The sequence below is a fragment of the Abrus precatorius genome, unplaced genomic scaffold, assembly GCF_003935025.1.
Source record: "Abrus precatorius isolate BTA unplaced genomic scaffold, Abrus_2018 Scaffold2, whole genome shotgun sequence".
In the NCBI taxonomy this organism is placed as follows: Eukaryota; Viridiplantae; Streptophyta; class Magnoliopsida; order Fabales; family Fabaceae; genus Abrus; species Abrus precatorius.
Genome location: NW_020874362.1, coordinates 38,146,718 through 38,174,407, shown reverse-complemented (window position 1 = coordinate 38,174,407; position 27,690 = coordinate 38,146,718). Strand labels below are relative to the sequence as shown.

Sequence of the window (27,690 nt, the reverse complement as noted above, 5' to 3'; positions counted from 1 at the left end):
TGACTGTGAAGCTTAATGTTAGAAAGAACTTCATTATTTTGATAATTTTTTACTCATAAAGTTTTGTTAAAACATACACTAAAATCTATCTTATAAAATAGCCACATATAAGTTAACACATTGTTGATTTTGTTAGTCTAGTTGGTCAGCCTAGGCCTAATAGGCTATTTAGTTTGAAAATGGCTGAAAATTTATATGATATCCATAAAACTGATTGTATCAGAGAATAAAAATGTTTTCTAGCTGTTCCTCTACCGTATGTTAATTTGTCTTCCTTGTGTTCCAGAGCGTTTGATGCATTTGAAACAACATTTCTAAAAAAGAAATTAAATTTTCCTTCAGCTCAAATCTCACTTGCAGTGAATCAGAGGCCAAACAAACCGTACTGGTCCTTTTCTATTAATAAAGCGAAATAACATTGAAGATCAACAAAAAGATAACTAAGCTAGACCAGTTAACATCTTTTTGTCTTCATCCCACTCTATGGTAGAGTTACTCAAGTTAAATAAAATTTAATTTCAATATACCTTAAAGACATTTAGTGCTATTTTTTAATTAAAGCTTCACTTTAGTAAATAGCATTGAACTTTAATATTTATCTTTAGAAAGTTTAAGATATATTTTACACATAAAGACGGTGTAATCGATCTATATCTATAAACAAATAAAATAATGGACAACAAAATTTTCAACATACATTACACATGATTAAAAAAAATTAATAAATAACAGTTTTTATTAAAAATTATAGTATCTAATAGTATCAATATATTAAATTTATAATTTTTAATAAAAATTTAATGTGTAACTTCTTATCATGTATGATGTTTTATATGTTAGAAAAATTGATAAGTAAATATATTAGTTATTTATTACTAAATCTACAATTTTTTTAATATAGAAGTTACTATAAAATACCATAAAAATCATCAAAAGAAAAGTGAATTTTTTTACTTTGAATATTTTGACTAGTGCTGTCCAATTTTTACCTCTTATTTCTTTGTTACCCTTTGCCTTTTGCTTTAAGCCTACAAATTGTTTTATGACGGATCCGAATTCAAAATTCAATGACCCAAAAAGATGTTAGAAGATAAACTGAGAGTCCTTTGTAGCCACTCCTTAGTTGCATGACAGAACTGGAAAAAGTTAAGTAGTTCTTTCTCTCACGATGGAAAGTTTATGGCCGTATTTGCATTAATGGAAAATTTGCCTATGATGCTTCTCTGCAGTGTAAAGTTTCGTTAGTGGTTCAGAGTTTTTAAAGAAGTTTATAACAGTTGTATAAACCGAAGTCCTAGTATCAATTATTTTATCACCTTATATCTAGAAGAAAACTGGAATAAGAAAAAAAATGCGATCTCTCTTGGGATTTGGAGTGCAGAAAATCTATCATTTTGCTGAACGTCATTCTCATTTACAGAACAATCCCATGCTATAGCATCCCTTTTATAATGCTTTCTAAAATGTGCATGCATTATTAATTCCCTAACACAAGTCTTCTTACTACTAGGCTTAAACATAGAAATCTAATAATCCCGCAAAACCATGAGACATTTAACTTCTGTTTGATGTTATTGTTATGGCTGGCATGCTCACCCTCGTAAAGAATCGTAGGAAATTGCTGCTAGCAATAACTCAGTCACGTGTTACAGCCATAAATTGGCAACTTTAATCACTGTTCTCGTATCCTAGAAAACAAGTCTCCCGAATACTGACATAGTATGAAAACTATAACTGGTCCTACTTAACTGAAACATGAATAGTGGTCTATGTGCACTGCGATCTTTTGAGAATAGCTTTACTCTGCTTTGTTTCACGCATAAGGATTAGTGCGTATTTCTTATTCATGTCACCCTGGCTGTGGTGGCAATATAGAAAAGTTAGAACAAGGTTGTTTTGATAATTAGTTAGTTCAGCTAAAAATCAAGGTATGAACCATAACTAGAATGAAACATAGATGAAACTAAAAATTACATAATAAAAGTAAATACACTAACATTAAGTTTTTATCTTTTCTTTTAAGAGAGATTTGTAGTATATTTATTTAGGCTCACCAATATAATTTTCTGTTAAAAACAATTCACCAAAGTGGCATGCAAGTCATAAATTGATTGCACAACTTAGACATGTATCACATCCTTGTCATAGGCTTTACTGTTATTTAAACAACTTATTTTGAACACACAGCACACTGATATGAACAAAGAAGACAAGTACACCAATAAAAAGAAGAGAAAAGAAAAAGTTGTGGATTTTGGCTTACACAACACAAAGGCTTGTTTGATTGAAAATGAGGAGCTAATTTGGATTAAGAGTGCATTCAGCAATTTTCTGCCAAGATTTGAGAGTTTTGTCTTCTGTGTCTGTTTTGTACAACGCAAGCTTGCTTATCTGAAAGCTCAACCCACTGAAGCTGTCATCAACAACATTAGCTCTCTCTTGAGCCTTTTGCTTCTCTTCCTCACTCAGGTCTCCATAGAGAAGGCTCAAGTGTGGCATATAAGCTGCACCAAACACAGAATTATGAAAGAGGTTTCAATTTTTAATGGATTAACGGTTTCAATTGAAGAACTTACGAGTGGAATTGGTGTAACCGAAATAGGAGGAGCAGTGCGCACTGGTTTGGAGGAGGTGAGGGTCGGGGTGAAGGAGGAGGTAAACGCACTGGTAGAAGAAGGTACCGGTGGCCACGCGCTCAACGCGCGCATGGAAAGGTTTGAGGGCTTCGCATGCCGATCGGAACTTGTTGAGGGCGTCGTCTTCGGTGAGGCTGATAGCTCCGACGACGGTGATGTGCGGTTCGAACTGGGGCCCGCCGAAATCGGATCGGAGGGAGGCCATGAGGTTGGTGAATCTGGCGCTCACGTCTTCCGGTGGAATCGCCCACACCGAATACATTGATTGGGTTGCCATTGCTAATCGAAATCCCTAATTCAGATCAGATTCAGATGATATTAAGATTTAGGAACAATTCTTGGCAAAGTGAATGTGAAAGGGATGGATGTGGCAAATGTCCAGCATATATCTTTTTATTTATTTATTCTCTCTGTCTGTCCATTTATTTAATACATAGGTGAGATTGTAATTTTTTATAAGATGCCGAGGTCTCTTGTTAAATTTATATCACAAGTTATAAAATATTTAAATTCTAATTACGGTTTCTTTTATAAAATACTCTAAAATATACTTTTTTCAGTGGAATCAAATCCAACAAAATAACACCCATTATTGCAAAAGTAAATTTAAAATATATTATATAATTAAATAAGAAAATTTTCTTATTATAAAAAAATGATTTCAAATTAAAACTTAAAAACATAAATGGCAAAGGTTATTTATTAAAACCAATTATATAACTAGAGAATTTAATTGTAGGTCAATCACAAAAGAAGCTGATGATTTGGTAAAAATTTTCTTTTCCCATATATCACTTGTGTCATACAGGTTAAAAGGTGAAATAGAATGAAAATTTCCTTTACATTTATAACTTATTAAAATATTGGTTAAAAAAAATGAAATTCTTCAATCACAAAATTTTTAATCGTTAATTTTATGTAATGAAATTTATAACGAATTTGTAGTGACTTGTGATCACAAATTTTTTAAATATGTTTTAACTATGAATTTGGTCCATAAAATACTAACTTAACTAGAAAAATTAATTGGTGAGATAAAATAATATGTATAAAAAAACTAAAGCTCTAACTTACAAATATATTAGTAAAATTTTATAATTTGTGACAGATTTTTGTAAAAATTTATCACTAGCTCTATTTACAATTAAAATTATAATTACTAGTTTTTTATTTTGAAATTATAAAAATAAATCTCTAATTTAATAATAGTTGAAGATAATTTTAGTTTATATCAATTTTATCTTTGATTTTTATAAATATTAAATATTAATCAATTTTGACGACGGTGATGTGCGGTTGGAATTGGGGCCCGCCGAAATCGCATTGGAAGGAGGCCATGAAGTTGGTGAATCTGGCGCTCAGGTCTTCCGGTGGAATCGCCCACACCGAATACATTGATTGAGTTGACATTGGAAGGAGGCCATGAAGTTGGCAACTTCTTATTTATAAATCTGAGCTTATGCAAAATGTTTAATGTGTCTATCATTCTTTTAATTAGTTTCAAGTACACATTGACAGAGACAGAATACATTGATAGATTCAATTTGGATGAATCTTTATTTTATGTCTCAGTTGATGACTTACTGATATTTTAAAATAGTAATACTTTTTCAAGTATTTTTTATAAGAAATAAAAAATTAAATTATTAAAAAAAATCATAATTAATATATCTTAAATTTATTATTTATTTCTTATAATAAGAACTAAGAAAATGTTTTTTGTTTGTTTCTTATAAAAAAGATTAGAGAAAATAATTTAAATATTTATATTTATAGATTAGCATTAATTATCTATTTAAAATATATATTTAAATTATTAATATTAATTACGATATTATTTATTAAATTTATATAAGACCAATTAAGAAATTAATTATTAAGAATCATCTAAAATTTTTTGCTACTGTACAAAAAAAAAAAAGGGGGTGATTAGTGACCTTTCCAAATTGTGTTAATCCATCTCTAAATTTAGGAATGAGTAGAACATGAACTAGAGCCTGTGGATTAATATCTCTATATGCTAGAACCTTTTCATCTTCGTATACAATGCTTGATGGGATTTCCTTTTTGATGATCTTATCAAATCTAGAAGAAAAAAAATAGAGACAGAATTACACAAATAAAGAAAAGAAACACAGCAAAATGATTAAGAAATAATATTGCTGGTGTCAGTGCATGTGTGTGTCCGTATGTCTATAATTATCAATAAAGAATTATGTTGTAAAAGCCTACCATTATTTATAATGTGTTGAGAGGGGTTTTATTGGCTCAGGTTATCCATTTAAGCATCATTCTCCAATTAATTAGAGGAACAACCAAAACAATAACCTTCTAGTCAGGAAAGATTATTACATGTATGGAAACTGTTACATCAACTACACGAGAAAGTTAATTTGATAAATAAATTAAATTTAAATATGTTGATAGAATAATTTTTTTATATCATTATTTAATTATAAATATTTACAGTAAAAAATTATATTAACTAGATTTCTTAATTTTTGTATTCATTAATATAAAAAATATACTTTACAGTATATTCTAATTAATTAACAATATAAAAATTTTAGACTCACGCTACACTGAAGTTTATCTCATGACATGTAAAGAATTGAAGATTGACCAATTCCATAGCTTCCATCACACAATAATTTCTCTATACTTAACCTCAAATTCAATAGCACACACGATTAGAGTGAAATCTGCATGATGGCATCCACTCATATAGCCTTGCATATCCATATTACATATAGTTTAATTGGACAATTAGTAAAACTCCCCTAACCCCATGACGAAATTAACTTTAGCTGAAACTATACCCTTCTACTCGTATTCCCTCCTGAATAAGTGAAATTAATTTATAGGTGTCTTCAATTTTAATTTTTTATTTTGGGTATGTATACAAGATTTCTTCTACACGTGGTAACTAAAATGTACATTACAGGAGATAGATTTGCCCAATAATAACCAGCGTAGAGCAAAAGTCTGTCACGGCCACTCTTCACATGTTTTCTAATACTCATGTACATTTGACAAATAACCAAAGTACAGCAGCAAACTAATATTTTACTCCCTAGATAATGATCATATTAAACCTTTATCTCACAATTCTTATTCCTCTTAATTGACACCTGTAACTGTAGGGCCTTGAGGCCTGTAATTGTACCTCCTTGAAACGAGCAAATAGACAAAGAAGTTGATCAAGCTCAATATGGCGAGGAGCAAATAGAACAAATTCAGATGGTTTCTGTTGATATTGTTTCCTGCTAACCAGCCTCCACTTGTAGTAATATTCTTGGTAGCTCTATTCACAATTTTGACCAATATAGAACTTAGAAAATAGCCAAGGGCCATAGAGCACCATAGGAAGCAAGTTGATGTAGATTTAAGTCCTTTTGGTGCCTCTGAATAGAAAAACTCAAGAAGCCCCACATAGGTGAACATGTCAGCTATGCCAAATACAAAGTACTGAAAAGAAAGCCAGAATATGCTCAAGGGCAATGGTTGAGCCACTGGAATGGCATCAAGCATGTTGTTGTCTCTGGCAACTCCTTTCCTTTTCACCTCTATGATTGCTGCAATTGCCATAGAGATGGAAGAGAGTATTAGGCCAACTCCAATGCGTTGCAAGTGTGTAATGCCACTTGGAATACCAGTGAATTTTCTTAGAAGAGACACACAAATGCGATCATAGAAAGGAATTATGAAGATTAGGAAGACAACTGGGATGATTGGTAGAGATGCTGGTGGGATGTTAAAATGCTTGGTGATTCTAGTGTTCATGGTGGAGCCTTGCTGAATAGAGAAGGTTTGAAGCTGTGCTAAACAAAGGGTCATTATAATTGTACAGCAGAATATTGGTACCATGCTTAAAATGATTTTGGCATTCTCTACTTGTGTAACTCTGCATAGTCTCCATGGGTTTGAAGCCTCAGGATTCACAGGGTGCACAACAGAGTTTCTTTGGATGGCTGCTCTATCCAAGAACCTGTGCAAAATCAATTGATGCATTGGAATTCGCTTGTAGTACTTAAGCTATGATCACCTGACGTGAACTTTTCAATAACAATTAATAAAAAATTAGAGTAAAATAAATTATTCTTTCGTAAGTTAAAAGCAACCTATACATGTTAATTTTTAGAAATGTTAAATCAAAGAGTGTCTACAAAAAATTAACATAAGTTGATTTTAAACAAGAATGATGTTAAACTTACTTACAAGTACTTAATAAAAAGTTTATCCAAACTATATTCTAGATACGAGTGGTATTAAACCTATAAATATCTCTATGAGGTAGATGCTCTATTTGCACAGCAGCTTCTTTGTCTTGTTCAATCTCGTATAATTCTACAGAATTTGCAGGTAGGGGAAGGTTTCTGTTGCGAATTGCCGCAACGTAGACCTGGAAAATAGATGCTAAAAAATTAAAACAAAGTGCCTGATCAATGCAATATAGAGCTTAAAAACTTCCGACTATTGACTCTGCTGGTAAAAAATAAAATACTTTTCAAATTCAAAGCGAAATCCTTTCTATTATTTCTCCCCAATATGTGAGAAAATTGAATTTAGGTAAATTTGTTTCCATGAGAATCTATCAATGATAAAACAAAAAAGAAGCAATTCTAACTTCAACACTGTTCTGTGTCAAAATTTATAAATGTAACAAGACAAAGTTATGTTTTATACTGTGCTTGTACAAGACAAGAAGAAGTAAAGTATAATTATAATTTAGACAAAACTTAGGTATAATTCCATAAATATCATTTACTAATAAAAATTAGAGCTTTATCTTCATAACTTGTACTAACAATGAATGTCAATATTTTATTAATGCGAAACCTTAATCTTAATTGATAACTAATAGTAATAACACTTAAAGAATAACATTTTAAAGGGTGTATACCTGTATGATCTCTATGATGGCATTTGTCCTATGTGCAACATGAATTCGGTAGAGTGGCAATCCAACGGCAAATATCATGATGCCCACAACAATAGAAATGGTGGAGATGCCAAAGCCCCAGTCCCATCCTATGTGGTCTTCTATCCAAACATTTAATGTTAAACTGACAGCACCACCAATGCAAAGTGCAAATAAGAGAAGGTTGAAGAAGGTAGACATTTGCATTGCTTCTTTGGGGTCTCTTTCATCAAACTGATCAGCACCATGTGATGGTAAGGAAGCTTTCACACCTCCACTCCCAAAGGCCGACATGTAAAGGCTAATGAAGAGAAATGCTTCATTGTTCCCACTAAGCTTTTCACAATGTGCACCTTTCACAAACACGTTGCAAAGTGGTGGCTTCAGGCTAGCCAAGTGTGCCTGTATTGCAAGCAATGCCAGTCCCTGTAACAAAAGTTCCCAACATACTCATGCTTTTCTCATTCCTTTTTTCTATTTAACAAATCTTTTCTATTTTCGATCTTTTAACATATACGTCAAATATATATCTATGTTTTAACATATCAAATCATTTATTATTATTTTATCATTGATACTATAATAGCATATTTTTTACTAGTTTGTTAAACAGTCAGATGATAAAAATCTTATTCAAGTTAACTAAAATGTAGGTGATGGATATGGATACAATATATAAGTACCTTGCAGGTAAAAATATGAGTGTTAAAATTATTATTAATGCAGATATGGGTCCAAATACAAGTACTTCTTTAAAATTACAGAGACGCATATTGTCAAAACATTATCCATTGTTATACGGTTTCTTTAGACGGGTGAAAAAAAAATATAAATAGATATATATTTTCTTTTATTTGATTAAAAAAATTTAAGAAAATAAATTTTATTTTTCTTATTTTTTCTTTTATTTAAATTTTAAAATTTCTCTATCCTTTTATTTTCTCTCCTCTAGCAAACAGGGGCAAGGGGGAGAGAAGGGGATCAATTCCACACACGCTTTGGGTTTCCAAGCCTCGTTGCTACTTCTAGGACCTTGGGTTCTCATCTGTTGTCTGCTTTTGGGATTTGTTGTCTTCCTTTTGGGCTACATCTGGCATAGGTCATGTTAACCATTAAAGGGTAATTAATATCATTTACCTTAGGAAAAGGGAAAATATCAAATAAGATATTTGGAGCCTACATAGTAACTTTACTATGATGTAAGAGCTATCTACCATCTATTATATGGATAGCTGTGTATTTTAAAAGATGATACATGATTAATGTTATTTTAACACTAGTTTAAGTGTTTATATTAGACACCCTATACAAATTAAAAAACAGTTATACTATAATAACTGTATAAGGTGTCTAATACAAACATTCAAATTGGATGTTAAAATAATGTTACTCAAGTAGGTATATTTGAATCTCACCGAAGACTCAAAGAAGCCTGAAATAAGAACGGATTTGTATCTGCCAATCCAAGTGTCAGCAATAACGGCCACCGCAATGGAGAGTATGTAGCTAACACCCATGTAATCAGTGACCATGTTAGCTGCATCTGCTAGTTCATAATGCATGATCACATTGAAGTATGACACCAAGTTCACTGCTAGTGATAGAGTTGCCATGTTCTCGAAACCAAATGCGGCTGCACCCAAACCCAATGCAAATAAGAGTGGCTGCATCAATGAACATTAATAAAAATTGCAAAGACAATCCTAACCCAAAAACAAGTAGTGCATGTAGGATAAATTTATGCAATAAAACATCATATATATAGTTACTCTTTGGCTTTCGACATTCCTGAATTCTAGCAACGGTTAGTGTTCACCATGATATCACTAATGGGAATAGTTCTCATGAGCAAGACTAACGCCTTCATTTTCAAGCCATACTATGAATCCAAAAGGAAAAGGAGAAAATAAATTAAGTATCATATATCTTGCTTCTGGTTAATACTCTGATATAATCCACACCTTTATTAATATAGTTACATCGATCTTTCATGTTAATGTAAATAAAAGTGTTATTAGTCCTTTACCCAGCATGAGCAATGAAACTTTCATTCCCCCATGTTTTTGTTTCAGAGCTTTTCTTCCTTTCCAATCAACTTTTCCATCAACCACCTCTCCTTCCTCCTCTTGCTCCATCCACTCCACATTCCCATTAACTACAGGATTTTCCTGCATGGACATGATAAGATGAACATGTTATAAGTGGCATGCAAAGAACTTGAAAACGGTTAGGCACATGGGGTGCATGCATGCAAAATGTAAACAGAAAAAAAAAAATGAAGTACCATGACTTTGGAGAAATTAAAACTTTTAAGTTGCCAATTCAAAAGAAGATGGAAGAACTATATATAGCACAATGCCAATAGGAAAACCAATCTCTGTCTTATATATTTATTATTCTTCACTTAGAAATATATCTGAAAGAAATAATTATGTGTACATCAAGTGCATTTTAATTAAGATCACTATCATATACAGATGATTGATGACCAGTTCTAAGGAGGCAGGGTGTACTGTTCTTGGTTGATAGCGAAATTGAATTACATTGGATTTGCCGACTTTAGAAAAGAAAGATTCGAAGGTAGTTTTGTATCAGCATCAGCAAGGACCATAATGATGATAACAAAATGGCTATAAGATATTAAGATTAGTTACCCACTTTCCTATTTACCTAGCTACTTCACAAGAAATAAGCAATTTACTGGCACATATGTTATGTGACAACAAGCTTATTTATAATCTAAGTTTAATTTGAAAAAAAAAAATGCATCCTGTTTACCATATGTTTCAAGACTACTTTCTAGCTATCATTGTCAAGAAAGATTAGTAGAAATTTTGAGAAAAGAAAAGATATATGAATTTCAGAGTTGTTTGACAGAAACAAGTCTCATTTGTTGTAGCAAATAAAAGACACGACATCTATAATAGGAAAGGAAAGTGATTCAATCTAAATTAACTTACCGTTTATTTAATGGAATATTCTGAAACAATTTTCCGAACATATGTCTAAGGAAATGTAATAAAAAATTAATAAATAATAATTTTTATTAAAAATTATAATATTTAACATTATTAATATATTAATTTCTGTAATTTTTAATAAATATATAAATTCTTATTGTGCGTAAACACATTAAAGAAATCATTTCTTAAATAAAGTGGTTCAACCTATATTAATTTACATCTTGAATAGTTGTTTCAAAATAAAATAAAAAGCCACTTATGCGAAGCAAAAAGTATTGGTTTGCCTTTTAAGTAATTTCTTTGTATGATCATGATAAAATTTAAATATATAATTAAGCACCTCACAACTCCAAACGCTTTAGTTAAGTGATATACAAACATCTAATATGTCAATAAGCATATATAATTACATATTAGAATCTCAAGTAGCTATTTATCCTGGCTCAAAACTAAAGTGAGACTTTTTATGAATCCCTTAATTCTATGATCCTTGCCTTTAGCTTAATTTGGAAGATGAGAATTATCCAAGTATTCGTAAGCTGAGAATCTCATCATATTTGTCTTCATTGTGGCCCAACCCCTTGACTCCTTTAAGAATGAATTTAGTTATGTTTTTCCCCCACAAGTTGATACTGAGATATGGACGTAGAATCATGAGAAAATATTCTACAAAATATCAGCATTTGAAATCTTTGTACGTTATGCATGTAAGTAAAGCAACTATCCAGCAAGAAATAGTCCAAGAGCTTCCCAACACTTGAGTTTGTATGCGCAAAATGTTTTTTGTACTACTTTCGGAGGCACTTTCAAGATTTTTTTCTTTTTAATCGAAATATATTTTTTGAATGCATGTATGTAAAAAAATTAGGAGATAAAAATAATTGTATATAATATTATTATATACACAATATCAACATTTAGTAGCTTAAATAATATATTCCCTCTTCTGACATAGCTCTAGGACAATATTTGAATAGTTTGCAATCACTTAGGGCTAAAATATAGTATATTGAAACATCTTGTTTTGGAGATCATTCATTAAAAAAATTATCTTTTTGCTGAAAACATCTTTTTAATAGCAGTAGTAATCAATATATTAACTAAATAATCCAGTGTACCATGATCAGTCACAAAGAAAAGAAAGTATTCTTGCTAAATTTTACCTAAAATCTATAAGAATACCAACAGACTAATGTATATAGATATGTGAAGGGTTCACATCTTACTATATAAATATTTCAACGATGGTGGAAATTGCAATAATTTGCTTTATTGATTATTTGTTCAAGTGGGGTAGCAGCCATGAACCCCACTCTTATTGCTTCTATAGCTACTTGTTGAGGTCTCAATCAAATGTAAATTTAATTAATTAGCTAGCCGGCTAATTAAACAATACTATGACTGCAAATTAATTAATTATGTTGTGTCATTGATTTGTCATGTTCATGTATCGTACTCCGAATCCTCCCACTCGATTGGATATTATTAGCTTGCAAACTGTAATTTTTTATTTAGATTCTTTTATTAAAACTTGAACCACTGATTATTAGTGACCAAAATAATAACTGCTGATTGCTGACTGTAAAGTTTTGATGTCTCTATTTTAACTTTATTTTGAATAAGGATGTAAAGAATGATGACATATGTACTAATATGTTTTTAGCATAAGCGTTATTTCTTATGAAAGCAATAACAGTTCATATTATAATAAAAAATTTATGTGTATAATAATTAATTATGGGTTTGATGTACTAAATTTTCGTAGTTTCTTATTTTTAATTCAAAAATAAAAATTTTCTTTTATTTTAAAAATATAATCTAGTCATAATATAACCTTTTGATATTGTAATTTTTCAAAATAACGTGTACCGCGATGACTTTGGTTTTTAAATTTTTAATTCAATTTTTATTTTCTCTTTTCTTAATTTGAAAGTAAAAAAATATTTATGATTTATTTACTTTAATTAAAATAAATTAATTTGAAACTTGTTAATCTTAAGATTTCTTCAAGATCACTTTATTTGTCACGGTTTAATGAACTGTTTTTCTTAATTCAATCCTATTACAAAATGATATTCTTTAGAGAATAATTTTTTTTTTCAAATATGATCAATAAATATGAATTCACCAAGACACTTGTTAGTGTTTTTTATTTTGGTAAACAGAAAAAGAAAAAGAAAATAAAGCAAACTACAAAATATGATAATAGTTTTTAAACATATATATAATAATTTAAAAATAATAAAATGATCTATTTTTTTTATATTTGCAAAATATCACAATTTTGTAATTCACGTAAAAAAAAGTTTAGGCAACTAATTAGAAATAAACGTTATAAAGAAATATCTTCAAAAAGAGAAGGCGTTTGATTCTTCATTGACACTGCAATGAATATCACGTCGTCCTCGTCTATTCTAAGTTCTAACGCTTCTCAAATAGAATTTTTATTTACCATAACACTTTTATTAACATTATAAATAATTAATTTTGTTAACATTTGTTTAACGACAAATAATGAAAAATAATAAACAATATTTTTTACTAAAAATATAGTATTTAATAATATTAATAAATTAAAATATTGTATATAAATTTCTATTATATCTTTAAAAACACAATAAAAAAATTGATAAATAATAACGTCAACAGAACGTTTGTGAAGTACATTAAGATTATTTTTTATTCTTACACCAAAGATCGTAGAAATAAGAAATAAGAACATATTTGTATCTGCGAATCCAAGAGTCAGCAAAAACGGTCATCATAATGGAGAGTACTTCATAGGTACCACTTCAGGGATTACTTTTCATGAACACTAACCCCCCATGTTTGTGTCTCATTGCATGCTTATTTATTTTCTCATTAGTATAAAAATTAACAAAATGGTGTATTTAGGAAAGGGCTGCATAATCATCATTTCAATGGTAATAAAACTTGAGCAGTTTTTCCTCAGATGAATTAATAAACCACCGAGAATACTTGAATCGTCGTAATATTCTCTTAAGATTTAAAGCAATAACTTCTATGCATTTAACGAGAGGAACCTTTCAATTACCTAAATTTGGAAGACCCCAACAGTTCAACTGTAATGTAACTCCGATTCTCGTGAATACTTCAATTCATGTCATGCGTGCTTTCTTTTCTTCATGACCCTTTGTCCTTTCATTTCATTTTCCCTTTAGTTTCGCTATAAATATGCTTTTAAGCAAAAGATTTATCATTCATCATAACCATAAGCATACCAAACTTTCTCTATCCATTTTGCACCTTCTTTGTAGTTGTTACCTGAAAATGGGCGGAAGAAAGAAAACCACTGAGGTTAGTTTTGCTCAACGTGTTTATGACTCATATTCACTTGCATTAGTCCATGCAGAACAACCTAAGCCTTCAGCAACTGTTGCACCTATAGTGTCTTCTTACAATGAGAAGATTCGTCCAGTTCTTGATGCCGTTGAAAACCTTAGGCGCCTTAACATTGCAAAAGAGGGGATTCAGCTTCCTACCATTGTTGTTGTTGGTGACCAATCTTCTGGCAAGTCAAGTGTTCTAGAATCTCTTGCTGGTATTAGTTTGCCACGTGGCCAAGGAATTTGTACCAGGGTGCCCTTGGTTATGAGGCTCCAAAACCACCCTCTTCCAAAGCCTGAGCTTGTGTTAGAGTTCAATGGTAAAAGCATTTCAACTGATGAAGCACATGTTTCTGATGCAATAAATATTGCCACAGAAGAGCTTGCAGGCCTTGGAAAAGGGATTTGCAACACCCCTTTGACTTTGTTGGTGAAGAAGAATGGTGTTCCTGATCTGGCAATGGTTGATCTTCCTGGGATAACCCGGGTCCCAGTTCATGGACAACCTGAGAATATTTATGACCAGATTAAGGACATGATCATGGAGTATATAAAGCCAGAAGAAAGCATTATCTTAAATGTTCTCTCTGCCTCTGTTGATTTTACTACTTGTGAGTCCATTAGGATGTCTCAGAGTGTTGATAAAACTGGATTGAGAACACTGGCTGTGGTCACGAAAGCTGACAAGTCTCCTGAAGGCTTGTTAGAGAAGGTTACTGCCGATGATGTGAACATTGGCCTTGGTTATGTGTGTGTGAGAAACCGCATTGGAGACGAGTCTTATGAGGAAGCCAGAATGGAAGAGAATGTGCTGTTTGAGTCTCACCCACTTCTTTCCAAAATAGATAAATCTATTGTTGGTATTCCAGTTTTGGCTCAAAAGCTGGTTCAGGTTCAAGCTATGATTATATCCAAAACATTGCCAGGGATTGTGAAGAAGATCAATGAGAAGCTTGCTAACAATTTGTCTGAGTTAGAAAAACTGCCTGTTAACTTGACCTCAGTAGCTGATGCCATGACTGCTTTCATGCAAATTATTGGATTATCGAAAGAGGCACTTAGAAAGGTTCTTCTCAGAGGTGAATTTGATGAGTACCCTGAGAACAAAAAAATGCATTGCACCGCTCGGTTGGTGGAAATGCTTGATTCTTACTCACGTGATCTTTACAACTGTGCTGAAAGTGATGCCACAAAGAATTTTCTGATGGATGAGATAAAGGTCCTTGAGGAAGCGAAGTGGATAGGTCTGCCTAATTTCATGCCACGCACTGCTTTTCTTACTATACTGCAAAGGAAGGTCAATGGCATTGCAAAGATGCCTATAGGCTTTGTTGATAATGTATGGAATTATCTTGAGGAAGTTGTGATTTCTATCCTAATGCGTCACTCTGAGAATTATTATCAGCTTCAGCTGTCAACAAAGCGTGCTGGGGAGGCTCTTATTACCAAGAAGAAGGAAAATTCAATCAAGCATGTTTTGGAAACTGTTGAAATGGAGAAGCATACGGATTACACGTGTAACACCGACTTCATGGAGCAATACAATAAGCTAATATCTCAGCAAGATGTTTTTTTGAATGCAGTTTTCAACAATGTGGATAAACCGTCCCGTGTGAATCTTGAACGAGTTGGGGATATTGATGTTGGTCATCTGAGGGCGTACTCTTCATCTGTGGTTGCTCAGAGTTTTGATTTAAAGGTGAGAATGATTTCATATTGGAAGATTGTACAAAGGAGGCTGATAGATAGTATTGCTCTTCATTTGATGCTTAGTATTAACAAGCTTGTTAACATGGATTTCGAGAAAGAAATTGTTTATGATCTGTTATCTCCAAAAGGTGGTGGAGTTGAGAGATTGCTGGAGGAATCTCCTTCTATTTCTGGCAAGCGTGAAAAGCTTCGACGGACTGTCCATGTTTTGAGGGAGAGCAAGGAAACGGTGGCTAACATAATGGATCGAATTGGAGCCTACGGTGATGTTTAGAAGTTTTCTTCAATGTTGGTCATATTATCCCGTCCTGCTGCCGAAGCCTTTAGTTATATTGAAGTACAAAAAATTTGAAGTTGGTTATTTTCAATTATTTATTTGTGTGGCTTCTCGTGCCTTTAATATATTATCATCCTAATGCTTGCTTTCATTTGGTCAATTTAAAATTTAGAACAATATAATAGTAGATTCAGAAAGGAACTATGTTGTCATTTGATGCTAAAAATGTTTACAATTTTTCAACCAGTTATTCCAATGACTCTTAGGGAAGAAGCTTGTAAAAGGCTAATATTATAGGAATAATAATAAAGCTGAAAATCTATAAATCCGTATGTTTGTACCATCATTTTTTTAAATGTTTGTAAATTACATAAATATTTACATAATATGATATTCATTTCGGTTCTTTTTATAAGGAACAAAAGACGAAATCATCAAGACCAAGAAAAGTAATGAAATATGTTATTTTTTTTTATAAATATAAATTTTATTATAAAAATACTCGATATTAAACTATGTAGTTAGTAATTTATATATTTAATGATATTATAAAAAAAATTTAACAATTAATGTATCTTTAATTTATCATTTGTTTCTTATAATAAGGACAAAAAAATATTTTATTTTATTTTTTGTAAAAAAGACTAGGAAAGTAGGTTTTAAATCTTACATGAAGCAGTCGATGAGTTTTTTTTATTGCCCTAATATTCACATGCAACACCAAAAGTAGTTTAATTAAGCATAAAAATTTCATTTTATATAAGACTTAATAAAAATATCTTTATTGCAATTGGGAAAGTGCTAGTTGTACGTAGTTCAAATTAAAAAATTGATTTACCCTTATCTCGGGTGTTGTTTTTGTGTTGAGGCGTATAACTTGATTTCCCAAAATTATATAGTTAAAGGGAATCCCCCTGCCCCTCTTAATCACCATAGCAGGGAAAAAAGGACAAAAAAAATACCATTATACAGAGCAGTGAAGAAACACACACTACGGTCTACATTATGAAATCATCATGTCAATATATTATAAAAATAGAGTGAAATCTCTACAATCTGCTAAAATAATGATCATTACAGTTGGTCTCCCTAAGTTATAATGTATTACGGTTCTGAGCATATCTCATGTATATCATTGCCAAATGCTGAGGTAGAGCTAAGTGTAAGGAGTCCTGTTGAATTGTCTGTTTTGCTTGTGCTCAAACTATGAATTTCTCTTTGTTGATGGATGTCCCTCGTGGCTTTAAACCTCAGATCCTCACTAAAAGCACTTGGTTCTGGGATAGTATCTGGAATGCTCATTCTTCCTTCAAGTATGTTTACAACATCAGACATTGTAGGCCTCAGTGACGGCGATGCATTTGTGCATATGAGAGCTACTTTCATCAACTTTATTGCTTCAATTGGGTTTACCGCTGCTCCCAACTTTTCATCCACCAGTTCTATTAATTTTTCAGTATGCTGCAGATGATATGCCTGCAATGTGAACTTTTGTTACATACTGGAGATAGAAATATTTGCTTTGGACAACTCCCAAAACAAAAGGGATTTGTAGTGCCAAAAATGGATAAGGATTTGAGACATAGTAGAATACATTGTCTAAAAGGCAAACACAATTATCGCTTGGCATGTAACTGTTATTATTCTTCCCACTAACAATTTCCAAGACCACAACTCCATAACTATAAATATCAGCCTTGTAAGTTAGGTGACCCCATAATGCATATTCTGTTGCCATATATCCTCTACAATATAAAATTAACAGATTCAAATTTGGGGTCAGGAAAACAGTTATTAGATTTGCATTGTCAAGGGAGATATTACTTACATTGTCCCTGCCACTCGGGTGGTGACATGGGTCTTCTCCTCTTCATCAAGCCTAGCCAACCCAAAGTCTGATATTTTAGGGTTTAAATTCCCGTCCAGCAACACATTAGTTGCTTTGATATCTCGATGAACAATCTTGAGTCTTGATTCTTCATGAAGAAATGCAAGACCTTTTGCTATCCCAATACAGATTCTAAGCCTTGTTGGCCAGTCAAGTTTAAGCTGATTTTCTGAGCCTATAGAAGGAGCAAAGAGAAGTTATGACAGAATTAATATGAATCATGCTCTCAAATTTCTATTTCTCTACTACATAATGATATAATTGGAAAAAAAAAAGTATCTAATGTATAACAAGCTAAGCACAGTAGTAACTGAATTAATTTGTGTAGAAAAAACGATGAAAAAACAGCTAGTAGTAGCATTCAGTCCTTATTTTGTATCCAGAAAGATGGAAGAGGATAAGATTTTGCACAGCTGGGTGGAAACTCACTGAATAAAGCACGGGCCACGCTATTATTTTCCATGTACTCATATACCAATATCAATTGATCCCCTTCAATGCAACATCCATGAAGTTTCACAAGATTAGGGTGTTGCAAACAAGATATCACGCCTATCTCATTTAAGAATTCACGGTTTCCCTGTCGGGACTTTGACGAGAGTTGTTTGACTGCAACCCATGTACCATCAGATAATTGACCCTGCAATCCAACAGTTATTTAGAATTTTACATCCTATGGACAAGCAGAAATTTTATACTTGGAAGGAAGTGGAGTGTTCACCCTAATACCTTGTAGACAGGACCAAAACCACCTTCTCCAATCTTGTTTGCAGGACTAAAATCATCTGTGGCAGCTCTAATTTGTTTTAACGTAAATGTCCCCTTCAGAGAATATCGTCCTCCTTCTGTACCTGTCCAATTCATTTTTAAGTTCAACGTATCTGCTCGTTTTAGAGTGAGTATTTAAGTACAAAAGCTTGTTATGTGCAATATACATAGAAATGCTTGTCAACGTAAAGGCACTAAGTGGAGGCAAATTATTTATTCACATAAAACACCATCCATAGAAAAGTAAAATAAACCATTATCACCAATCTTGAATGGCTATTGGATCCCAACAATGGGGGCAATAAACAAATAGATGCACAGCATTAAGAAAAAAAAAAAAAAAAACCTTTTTTCGTGTTACTGAAAGGTTGGAATACTCGAGCATGTAGCCTTTACACCAAAATATGAACAATAATATGATAATTTTTACCATTTTTTCTTGTAATTATTCCTTTGATGTAGCCTTTCCACCAAAATATTCCAACTATGATAAAGACTAGGCCTAGAGAGCTAGTATCTTATGCCTTGCATTTTTTCGGTCTAAACAAGGTTTAGAATCTGGAAAAGAATAAAAATATATAAGATCTTATTGTCCAATAAAAGAGAATGGTACCAAAATATTTAAATTAGAACTGCAACTTCAAACATTGAGAAGCTTAGTTCAGAGGCAAAAGAAAGTTAGAGAAACTCGGCCTAGTCATGTCACCATTAATAAATGAATTGAGAAGTAATTTTACTTTCTAAGTCCTCAACAATAATACAATGGACCAAATTCCAACATGCAAGAATAATTTTGAAGTTCCAACAATTTAAGATAGTAAAACTCCATTTCATACCCACTGAATGTTATTCATGAAAAAACATCCAATGCCATTCTTCGATGTACCAAGGACAGGTGAATTATGCTTATTTCTCTTACACAGTGAAATGGAAAAATTAAACAAACAAGCTCATGATCCATCTATATGAATAAGGAATGCTAGTGGATAATGAGAGAGCTATCCTCAATGCAATGTCTTTAATTATATATATAAACTTACTCAAATAATAAAGATTACCAGGCAAAATATAGCACCATCCTATAGTTGAAGGTTAGTACTATCGTTGGAAATAAAGGACCAAGGTAATTATTAACAATTTTCCAAATTTTATACAAAGCCCTGTGGTAATGAGAACAAATAATTAGTTGAGAGAATTACTAATGTTGCAAGTAAAAGGGTCATTTTACTGAACTCTTGAGCACACATAAACATAAATAGGAATCAGTCTCAGATATAGACTTGCTTCTACTTGTAGACATAGACTTGCTTGAAAGCAAGCTGCACTTCTCTTCAAGAAACCTTCCCAAGGAAAAAGCTGCCCTCACGGCTGCAAGAACAGCTGCAAATGCTATTTATGTTCCTCTAGCTTAACAAGGTGCCATAGATCTGCAGAGTGGAATTCTTCATGCTGAGAAGGATTATAAAACTACATATAGTTATTTCTTTGAAGCATTTGAGTCTTTCAATGCTCTTGAAGAACCCAAGGCTGTCTTCAGCCTCAAATACATGTTATTGTGTAAGATCATGGTGAGCCAAGCTGATGATGTGGCTGGAATTATATCTTCTAAAGCTGGCCTCCAATATGTTGGGCCTGACTTGGATGCCATGAAAGCTGTTGCCGATGCTCATGCTAAGCGATCGTTGAAGTTATTTGAAATTGCTTTGCGTGATTACAAGGCCCAGTTGGAGGAAGATCCAATTGTTCACAGGCACATGTCATCCCTGTATGATACTCTCCTGGAGCAGAATCTTTGCAGATTGATTGAGCCATTCTCAAAGGTTGAGATTGCACATATTGCTGAACTAATCGAACTTCCCGTAGATCACATGGAGCGAAAGTTGTCTCAGATGATTTTGGACAAGAAGTTTGCTGGGACATTGGATCAAGGTGCTGGATGCCTTGTCATATTTGATGATCCCAAAACTGATGCAATATGCCCTGCAACTTTAGAAACCATTTCTAATATTGGGAAAGTCGTGGACAGTCTTTATGTTAGGTCTGCCAAGATAATGGCATGAGTTCTTGATTTGGTTACTTCATTTTTGTATTTGCTACAATATTTTGTTTCTGTTCTCTTCTTAGCAATGAGTAGGATATCATTTATTTAGATTATGAATTTCAGACTCGGAAGTTTTCGTTTTTGAATCCGTGATCCCTAAACCACTTCAGGCGACCATATGTTGTGATTTAAGGCGTTTTGAATGTCTGATCTTAAAAATACATTCTTGTCAAGGGTTGGTATGATAAATACATATGTGTGATATATTGTCAGGGATGAGGATACCAAATCATTAGTGGGCTTTACAATTTTTGTGAAGCCATATGCACCATACAATAATAAGCCAAGATATCATCCATTTCTTCGTAACTTTGTACCTTAACAAGATTCAAATGATAAGAAAAGTGGGCTTTACAATTTTTGTGAAGCCATATGCACCATACAATAATAAGCCAAGATATCATCCATTTCTTCGTAACTTTGTACCTTAACAAGATTCAAATGATAAGAAAAGTGGGCTTTACCATCAATACGAGGAGAAGCATTGAATCTTGGCCATGAATATATTAGTGAGTCCAAACACAACTGTAAAGCAAATGAGTAGGAGAAAAAAAGATGATTGATAGATTCCTCTTGATCATTGCATAGAGGACATAGACAAGTGTGAGGTTAATCAATTCTAATTCCCTTCTAATGAAGTTCACTCTCTAGTGTGAATTCTATCTAGGAACCTTAGCCATGTGAATACCTAAACCTTTCTGAAAAATTGCTTTAACAAAATCACCACAAAAGTAAGAATATTTTTTCATAATATTGAAGTTATAGGTTTATTCAAAGAAACATTAAAGAGACACAAGCTCCTTTCAACAGGAAAGAATGTAAATAACATACTTTTTTTAATATTTAGTTAAAATTTATTAAAAAATAAAAAATATCAGAGAAAAATAATAATTAAGATTAAAAAATAATGAGACTTAATTGTTTTTAATAAATTTTAGTTAATAATTAAGAGTATGTTAAAGAATGCGTTGATAATATTCTTCAAATTTCAATTCTAACTCTAGCTTGAAGTTCAATTTGCTTGGGACTGAAAATGCAAAAATAACGCTTAAAAATTATTTTAAAATTTTATCTGTTTAAACCAAATATTCGGAAGATAAAATTTTGCTTCCCCTACCGTACAAAATATAACGTAAATGTAGTGCTTCTGCAGAACTGGTACCATAACAAGCAAATAAAAAGAAAAAAATAGAAAAGAGTGAAAGAATGTGAAATTTTTGAGCGAGAATAAGAATTCACGAGAGCATTACACATGGAAGAATGAAACCTTCCTTTCTTAATGGATAATAGATCAGGTTGGAGATATTACAGTTGATTAACAAATTACTCTCCACCGTTTATCGAAGTTACAGTGGTGTTAGTGGGAACTGGGAATCAGAATAAAAATAATGTCATTCAAAGGATTTAAATATAATTTTTATATATAATAACTAAAACAAATTATAATTGTAAGGATTAACATAAAAAATAATATCAGGATTAAATTTAATATTATTTTAACTTTGATAAATAATAGGTATTCACTTGTCAATGATTTTTTATATAAAAATTAAAATGTAAGTTTTTTCATGTAAAGACAAAAATTAAAAAAAATATTAAGTAAAGGGACAAATTTATAATTAAATCACTTTTTATTATAATTATTAATAGTTTACTTGTGTTTTCAATCTTTTGAAAGTTGACAATTTTTTAGTGATTCCTATATTGAAATTTATTTTAAACAAGTCTTCACTATATTTTTTTAATCAAATGGTCCTTTGTGAATTTTGTTTACCATTTAATCTATCTAAATACTATATATATATTATCTTTACGACTATTACTAATTTTTCATTTATTCCTCATATATAATATAACTTTAGCATTTGATCTCTTCAAAACAAGGAACTAAATAAGAACTGCCCATATTTAAAGAAATGAAATAAAAAATAAACAAATAACACTTTTATAGCAAATTTTTTTTTATAAAATGTTAAAAATGTAAAAAAAAAAATTACAAGATTTTAAAAGAACAAATAATTAGTAAAGTTAAGACATCCTTAGTTTATTAATATTATTGCTAAACAGTTCTTACTTCATTTTATTTAATATTATTATTACTATTTAGTCCTCCTTCCTCTGGAGAAGAACCGAAACCACCTTGGCCATCTTTGCCTAACACAGATCTCCCTTCAAAAACCAAAACCTAGTCCGCATCAAATCAATGATACGTAGCCACCACACGACCAGAACCATGTCAGCATTCTGATGACAACCTTTTATTTCGCAAAATTTCACTGAATCGAATCGAAAGCTGTGATATTTCAGGTACCGAATCCCAACCACATTACCGTTGCAAAGAAACCGATGTTTTCAATTCAATTCTGTGATTGTGTAAATTCAATGAATTTCTAGGCGTGCATAGTGCATTTGAGAATGCAATGGGTCATGATTTTCCAATTAGCAATTTTTCGCTTTATAGATTTTTAGTATTGTATAATTAGGTCTGCAAAATTATTCATGCTTTCTAAAAACACCTTTGTTATAAACAGAACGTTCTGGTTTTTGGGTTCTAAGATCCTTTGACTATTTCCGTCTTTAATTTTACCTTTGTCATCATCCTTATAGTGTACTAATAATTTTATTTTGCTTTTAACTTAATAACTTTTGTTTCTTTGCCTGTAACTTTTGATTTATAGATAATCTGATACCGAACACTGCACGAATGGGATCAGTAAAACAGAAGTAAACTTAAGAAGACTGCTTGCAGCTGCTCCTCAGCAGCTAAACCAGGCGAAACTTGTACATGTAAGTCTGCAGATAAGTCTTGAGCTTGACAGGTCATTTTAGGGTTATCAGGTTATGTTAATCTCAGTTATAATATTTTTTCCAATTTTTTTGAAATGATATTTCATTTAGTCATTTATTAACTATGGGAAACACAAAATTAATCATTTGTTGATTCTGGCTGCAGTATGTTGCTACTTTGCGAGAACAATTGGAACAGTTGGCTGAAGAGAGGACACAGGAAGGCTTACCGAGGTATTGTGTGCCTCTTTATTTAAAATCTGATAGATATAGATGTTAAGGAATTATAAGTGAGATTATATCATTTCAGTATTTGTTTAGAAATTGTAGCTCAGTCATCTGGTAATTGTAATCTACCCTTAATTTTTTCTAATATACCATAAATAGTAGGGACAGATCTTCATGGTCTTTTCTTTTTATTGTAGGGAGAAGGGGATGGGGGGTAGGGTTTGGCGCCAAAAGTTTTAAAAATTCCATGGAACAGAAATACATAAAATAAATCAGATATACTTTTTTTTTCTTAAAAATATACTAAAAAAAATTTAATATAAAAAAAATTAAATTCATCCCTGTATTAATATTTTATAGTAAAATATTAATTTTATTATATAATTAATAAAATAAAACATAGTACAAAAATTTAAATTACATCAACCAGAATGACCCTAAAAAAGAGGTTATAACTGTATAAATCATCTATAAATTAGAAGATCATAACATAAACATAAGATCTTTTGTAAAATATAAAATTATATTTAAATAAATATATATATATACATATAAAATATCATAAATAAATAAAATAACCTTAAAATCATAGATATTATTTAATAAAATTTAATTAGAAATATATATTATAATTCATAAAAATTATAATTCTATAAAAAATATATTTTTATTCATTTATTTAAATAAGATAAGTTTTTATAAAAAAAAAAATAAAGTAAAGCATTTTTCTATAGTACCTATTGTTTGAACTATTCAAATGGCCCAGCCCACACCTTGGAATGTCTAAGCTATTCATATGGCCCTGCTAGACAAATGCTGACAAAAAAAGGGCTAAAAAACATGCAACTAAGAAAAAGAATAAAAAATAGAGTCTACAAATGAAAACAGAGAGGCTCGTATTCAAACACCCAAAGTAAAATCACAGTTACAGCGACTAACACCCAGGAGCAATTCAAACTTGCATGTGCAGCAGCAATCAACACCAAAAAATAAATGTAAAGAAGAGAATCCAGTATCCACCCAGTCACACACACATGCAGAGGAAGCAACACAACTAAACCGGGTCATGCGCGATCTGTGGCAGAATTGTGCGTCGGTCGCGGACAAGAATCCCGATTGAGCATCGATTCAGGCAATTCAAGCTGCGATTCTGGAACAAACCCGATACACCCTGCGATTTGTATCTTTCAGATGCAAAACTGCATCGAATCGCGAATCATGCTATTCTAACTAGCATGATCTTGACAGAAGTGAGTGATAATATAGTTGCACCATTCAATATTCAATTATTAGGATTGAATAATCTTTATATGGTTGTTATATTATAACAGTAATCTAGTTACCATCGTGGAAGTTTATCTTATAACATTATTTTTTGTCCTATTTATAAGAAACAACTACCAACTCTTTTTGGGTCCTGAATATAAGAAACAAAGACCCTTTTTCAAATGCATTAATTGTTAACTTCTTTTTATATTTGTATTTATTGTAAAATTTGTGAATGTGGATATATTAATTTACTTGGTACATAACACACAAATTTGCCCATTTAAAATACCATAGGTCGATTAATTAATCACAACCTCATTTTTTTTGTTGACAATTATCTCACATTTGAGAGTTTAAAAGATGAGGTGTTAACCAAATGAATTCGCTTGCAGATACTTGATTCTACCGAGAAGGCCATTGAGCATAGTTTGGCGCGGCGAGCAACAGCAATATACTCGGAGAGTTCCAAGACTTCTTGCTTAACGTGGCTTGTGATGTTTGTGATGACATGTGTATTTGTCATGGTTATTCTTCTAATCCGTGTCACATAGACTAGTATAGTTCACATTTCACTGGGTAAAACGAAGGAAAATGTTTTATTGTACGTTTAAAGTGAGATGATTTTTGGTATTTTCTTTGATTTTGCTGGGTGTTTTTGAGATATATGTAAAGGAAGAAAATGCTAATAAGATAGAGATAGTTGTACACGTTATATATGGTGTCAATTTTAAAATGTGAAAAATTACAATACTGTAAAAGCAATTACTTCCATTATAGCATTTTCCATCATGTAAATTACAAATTTGACATGATGGATAACTAATATTTAGTGAGTTTTATGTATATTGTATAGATTTATTAATTTAAAATCAATTTTTGACTAAAAAATTTAAAGAAGTATTGCATATTTTTTTTATAAATTTAATTTTCTAAATTCAAAAAAACTGTAAACAATTTAATTTATTATTAATATAAATATTCCATTATATTAATTAGAAAACAATTAAAAAATAAATTAAGATTGAACTAGAAAAGAACATATGATGCAAGAGAAGTCATACAATGTAACGAGAAAAAGATCGAATAACTCATTCAAAAACTATTTGTGTTTAAAGTAATTCTTTTAAATACTTTCATTTTAAAATGATGACTTAGAGGTGGGTTTTATAACATGACAGTTAAAGATTAATCAATTACAATAGTTTTGTTAGGATAAATTTATCCATAAGTACTTATAGAAGTAAAAATTAAGTGATAAAATTAATAAAATTTCTTTTAAAAGTTAAAATTAATTTGTACTTTTTTATTTTAAAAAGAATTATTTTATTTCTCTAAAACTTAAAGAGTATAAATCATTTTTAACTTATGAGATAACTAATTTTTTTATTATTTATATGATCTTATTTAGAAGTTTATCTAAATTAAACTTAAATTTGTTATCTAACTGTGATTCCCCTCGCAGTAAAATTGAATCTATTTTGAAATAGTATGTATAATATCACTACTACTGGTGAGTTAGAAAAATTCAACTATGATAAATATCAGTTCAATTAAAGATTTATATTAAAAAGGGTTAGATTTAAGAAAGATTCAAACGGAGCTGATATTTCAATGGACGTTAATAATAACATATTATTTATCAGAAAACAAAATGTTGTTGCCATAAACATAATTGAATCTTCCTTTATGAACGCAGTGTTTTATATCAGTTTCATGGCAGTATCCATATCAGGATTTGTTAGTACCTCAAGAAACAATCACTATTGAGGGATCAGTTGTCTTGTGTGGTTGGCATAGTAAGTGTTAACCTAACTCTTATGGGTCTAGCCACTAACATTTCCCACCTGTCTACCTAGTTGTCAAAACATTCATATAATCTCACAATTTTAATAAATAAATTGTTAGATAATTTAATTTATTATTAATTATTTTAATTAAATAATTTGTATTGATCCATGTAATTTATTGACCAACTTTAAAAAATGATTTAATATAATGCTTATTAATTAATAACAGACAATGGAGTTAATGGGAATTTAGTTTTTAAATTTTAAAAATCCATCCCCTTGCCTTTAGAAACAAACAAGCTGGTTACCACATGTGTTAAGGAAAGAAAAATAAAGAACACATATATATACATTTCTTCCACCAAAGAAACATCAAAGGAAAACAAGGAAGAAAGGAGAAAAGCAAAAAGAACTTAATTAAAGATTCCCCAAAAGTTTACAAAATGTGGATTGAGATGAGTTTTGTAATCCTTACTGTGTAAGAATCATAAAATTTTAATATGTTTAAAAGTTTAATACTTTTCTGAATTGTAAACTCAAAGAAAATTTACATATAACAATTGGTATGGAAGCATGTAATTATGAATTTTCGTGAAAGGTTAATTTTTCTTCAATTTTACAATGTGCAAATATATATTGAGTTCTGTATATGGATAGTAATTGATTGTTGTCAAAATCCCTTTTGGTTCAGTGTCCTGGATTTCCATGAACACTGCATGCGTTAAATATTCATGAGTTATGTTCGATGTGTTCATGTATCAAACAGTGTGACCCAACAATAGAATAAAATATTCATGCTATTTTGTAAATTTAATTCACAATATCCGTTAGTTGAAATATATTCATGTTATGAATCATAATTACAGATGCCTATAATATATAGATTTATTTATGTTAAATAGGATATGGCTTACAAATTTATTATTATTATTTCATAATTTTAATACTTAAGAAAAATTAAGGAGACTCTTCTGAAAAACAAGAACATGAAACATATTTTAACTTCCT

At 31.1% G+C, this 27,690-nt stretch overlaps 5 protein-coding genes and 1 pseudogene across 5 annotated transcripts; 3 read left to right on the top strand and 3 right to left on the bottom strand.

The window, feature by feature from the left end:
- Window positions 1–1,288: 1,288 nt before the first annotated feature.
- Window positions 1,289–2,933, bottom strand: LOC113858895 (cyclic phosphodiesterase-like). The gene is made up of 3 exons (XM_027491689.1): window positions 2,577–2,933; window positions 2,264–2,504; window positions 1,289–1,858 (listed from the first exon to the last, which is right to left on the bottom strand). Exons 1-2 carry the CDS (start codon window positions 2,911–2,913, stop codon window positions 2,299–2,301), a joined length of 543 nt encoding a protein of 180 aa, XP_027347490.1. The 5' UTR covers window positions 2,914–2,933; the 3' UTR covers window positions 1,289–1,858; window positions 2,264–2,298.
- A 2,823-nt stretch (window positions 2,934–5,756) lies between these two features.
- Window positions 5,757–9,731, bottom strand: LOC113860003 (protein NRT1/ PTR FAMILY 4.5-like). The gene is made up of 5 exons (XM_027492639.1): window positions 9,584–9,731; window positions 8,973–9,190; window positions 7,540–7,983; window positions 6,911–7,038; window positions 5,757–6,624 (listed from the first exon to the last, which is right to left on the bottom strand). Exons 1-5 carry the CDS (start codon window positions 9,729–9,731, stop codon window positions 5,757–5,759), a joined length of 1,806 nt encoding a protein of 601 aa, XP_027348440.1.
- Window positions 9,732–13,811: 4,080 nt separating this feature from the next.
- Window positions 13,812–16,877, top strand: LOC113860002 (dynamin-related protein 4C-like). Its single transcript, XM_027492638.1, has one exon. The coding sequence runs from the start codon at window positions 13,812–13,814 to the stop codon at window positions 15,849–15,851; it is 2,040 nt and encodes a 679-aa protein (XP_027348439.1). The 3' UTR covers window positions 15,852–16,877.
- Window positions 16,834–18,615, bottom strand: LOC113858880 (probable LRR receptor-like serine/threonine-protein kinase RFK1). Its single transcript, XM_027491670.1, has 5 exons — window positions 18,472–18,615; window positions 18,172–18,382; window positions 17,683–17,917; window positions 17,449–17,599; window positions 16,834–17,330 (listed from the first exon to the last, which is right to left on the bottom strand). The coding sequence occupies exons 1-5, from the start codon at window positions 18,604–18,606 to the stop codon at window positions 16,959–16,961; spliced, it is 1,104 nt and encodes a 367-aa protein (XP_027347471.1). The 5' UTR covers window positions 18,607–18,615; the 3' UTR covers window positions 16,834–16,958.
- A 775-nt stretch (window positions 18,616–19,390) lies between these two features.
- LOC113860001 lies at window positions 19,391–20,570 on the top strand (annotated as a pseudogene).
- Window positions 20,571–23,314: 2,744 nt separating this feature from the next.
- LOC113859999 lies at window positions 23,315–25,446 on the top strand (the record flags this gene model as incomplete). Its single annotated transcript, XM_027492637.1, has 4 exons — window positions 23,315–23,398; window positions 23,565–23,632; window positions 24,711–24,876; window positions 25,288–25,446. Coding segments are annotated over 4 exons (477 nt in total), but the record flags the coding sequence as incomplete, so codon positions are not given.
- Between the last annotated feature and the right edge of the window lie 2,244 nt (window positions 25,447–27,690).

Bases quoted from the DNA above. Each gene is read 5' to 3' on its own strand.
- LOC113858880 (XM_027491670.1), bottom strand. From the start codon at position 18,606: ATGAATTGGACAGGTACAGAAGGAGGACGATATTCTCTGAAGGGGACA. The intron at 18,383-18,471 runs GTATTAGGGTGA...GTTGGATTGCAG, and splicing joins GTTTTGGTCCTGTCTACAAG to GGTCAATTATCTGATGGTAC. The intron at 17,331-17,448 runs GTATTCTACTAT...TTCACATTGCAG, and splicing joins GTGTTTGCCTTTTAGACAAT to GCATATCATCTGCAGCATAC.
- LOC113858895 (XM_027491689.1), bottom strand. From the start codon at position 2,913: ATGGCAACCCAATCAATGTATTCGGTGTGGGCGATTCCACCGGAAGAC. The intron at 2,505-2,576 runs GTAAGTTCTTCA...TGTTTGGTGCAG, and splicing joins CGGTTACACCAATTCCACTC to CTTATATGCCACACTTGAGC.
- LOC113860003 (XM_027492639.1), bottom strand. From the start codon at position 9,731: ATGCAGGAAAATCCTGTAGTTAATGGGAATGTGGAGTGGATGGAGCAA. The intron at 7,984-8,972 runs GTGAGATTCAAA...CTTTTGTTACAG, and splicing joins CAGGCTTCTTTGAGTCTTCG to GGACTGGCATTGCTTGCAAT. The intron at 6,625-6,910 runs GTTTAATACCAC...GATTTTGCACAG, and splicing joins CCTCATAGAGATATTTATAG to GTTCTTGGATAGAGCAGCCA.
- LOC113860002 (XM_027492638.1), top strand. From the start codon at position 13,812: ATGGGCGGAAGAAAGAAAACCACTGAGGTTAGTTTTGCTCAACGTGTT.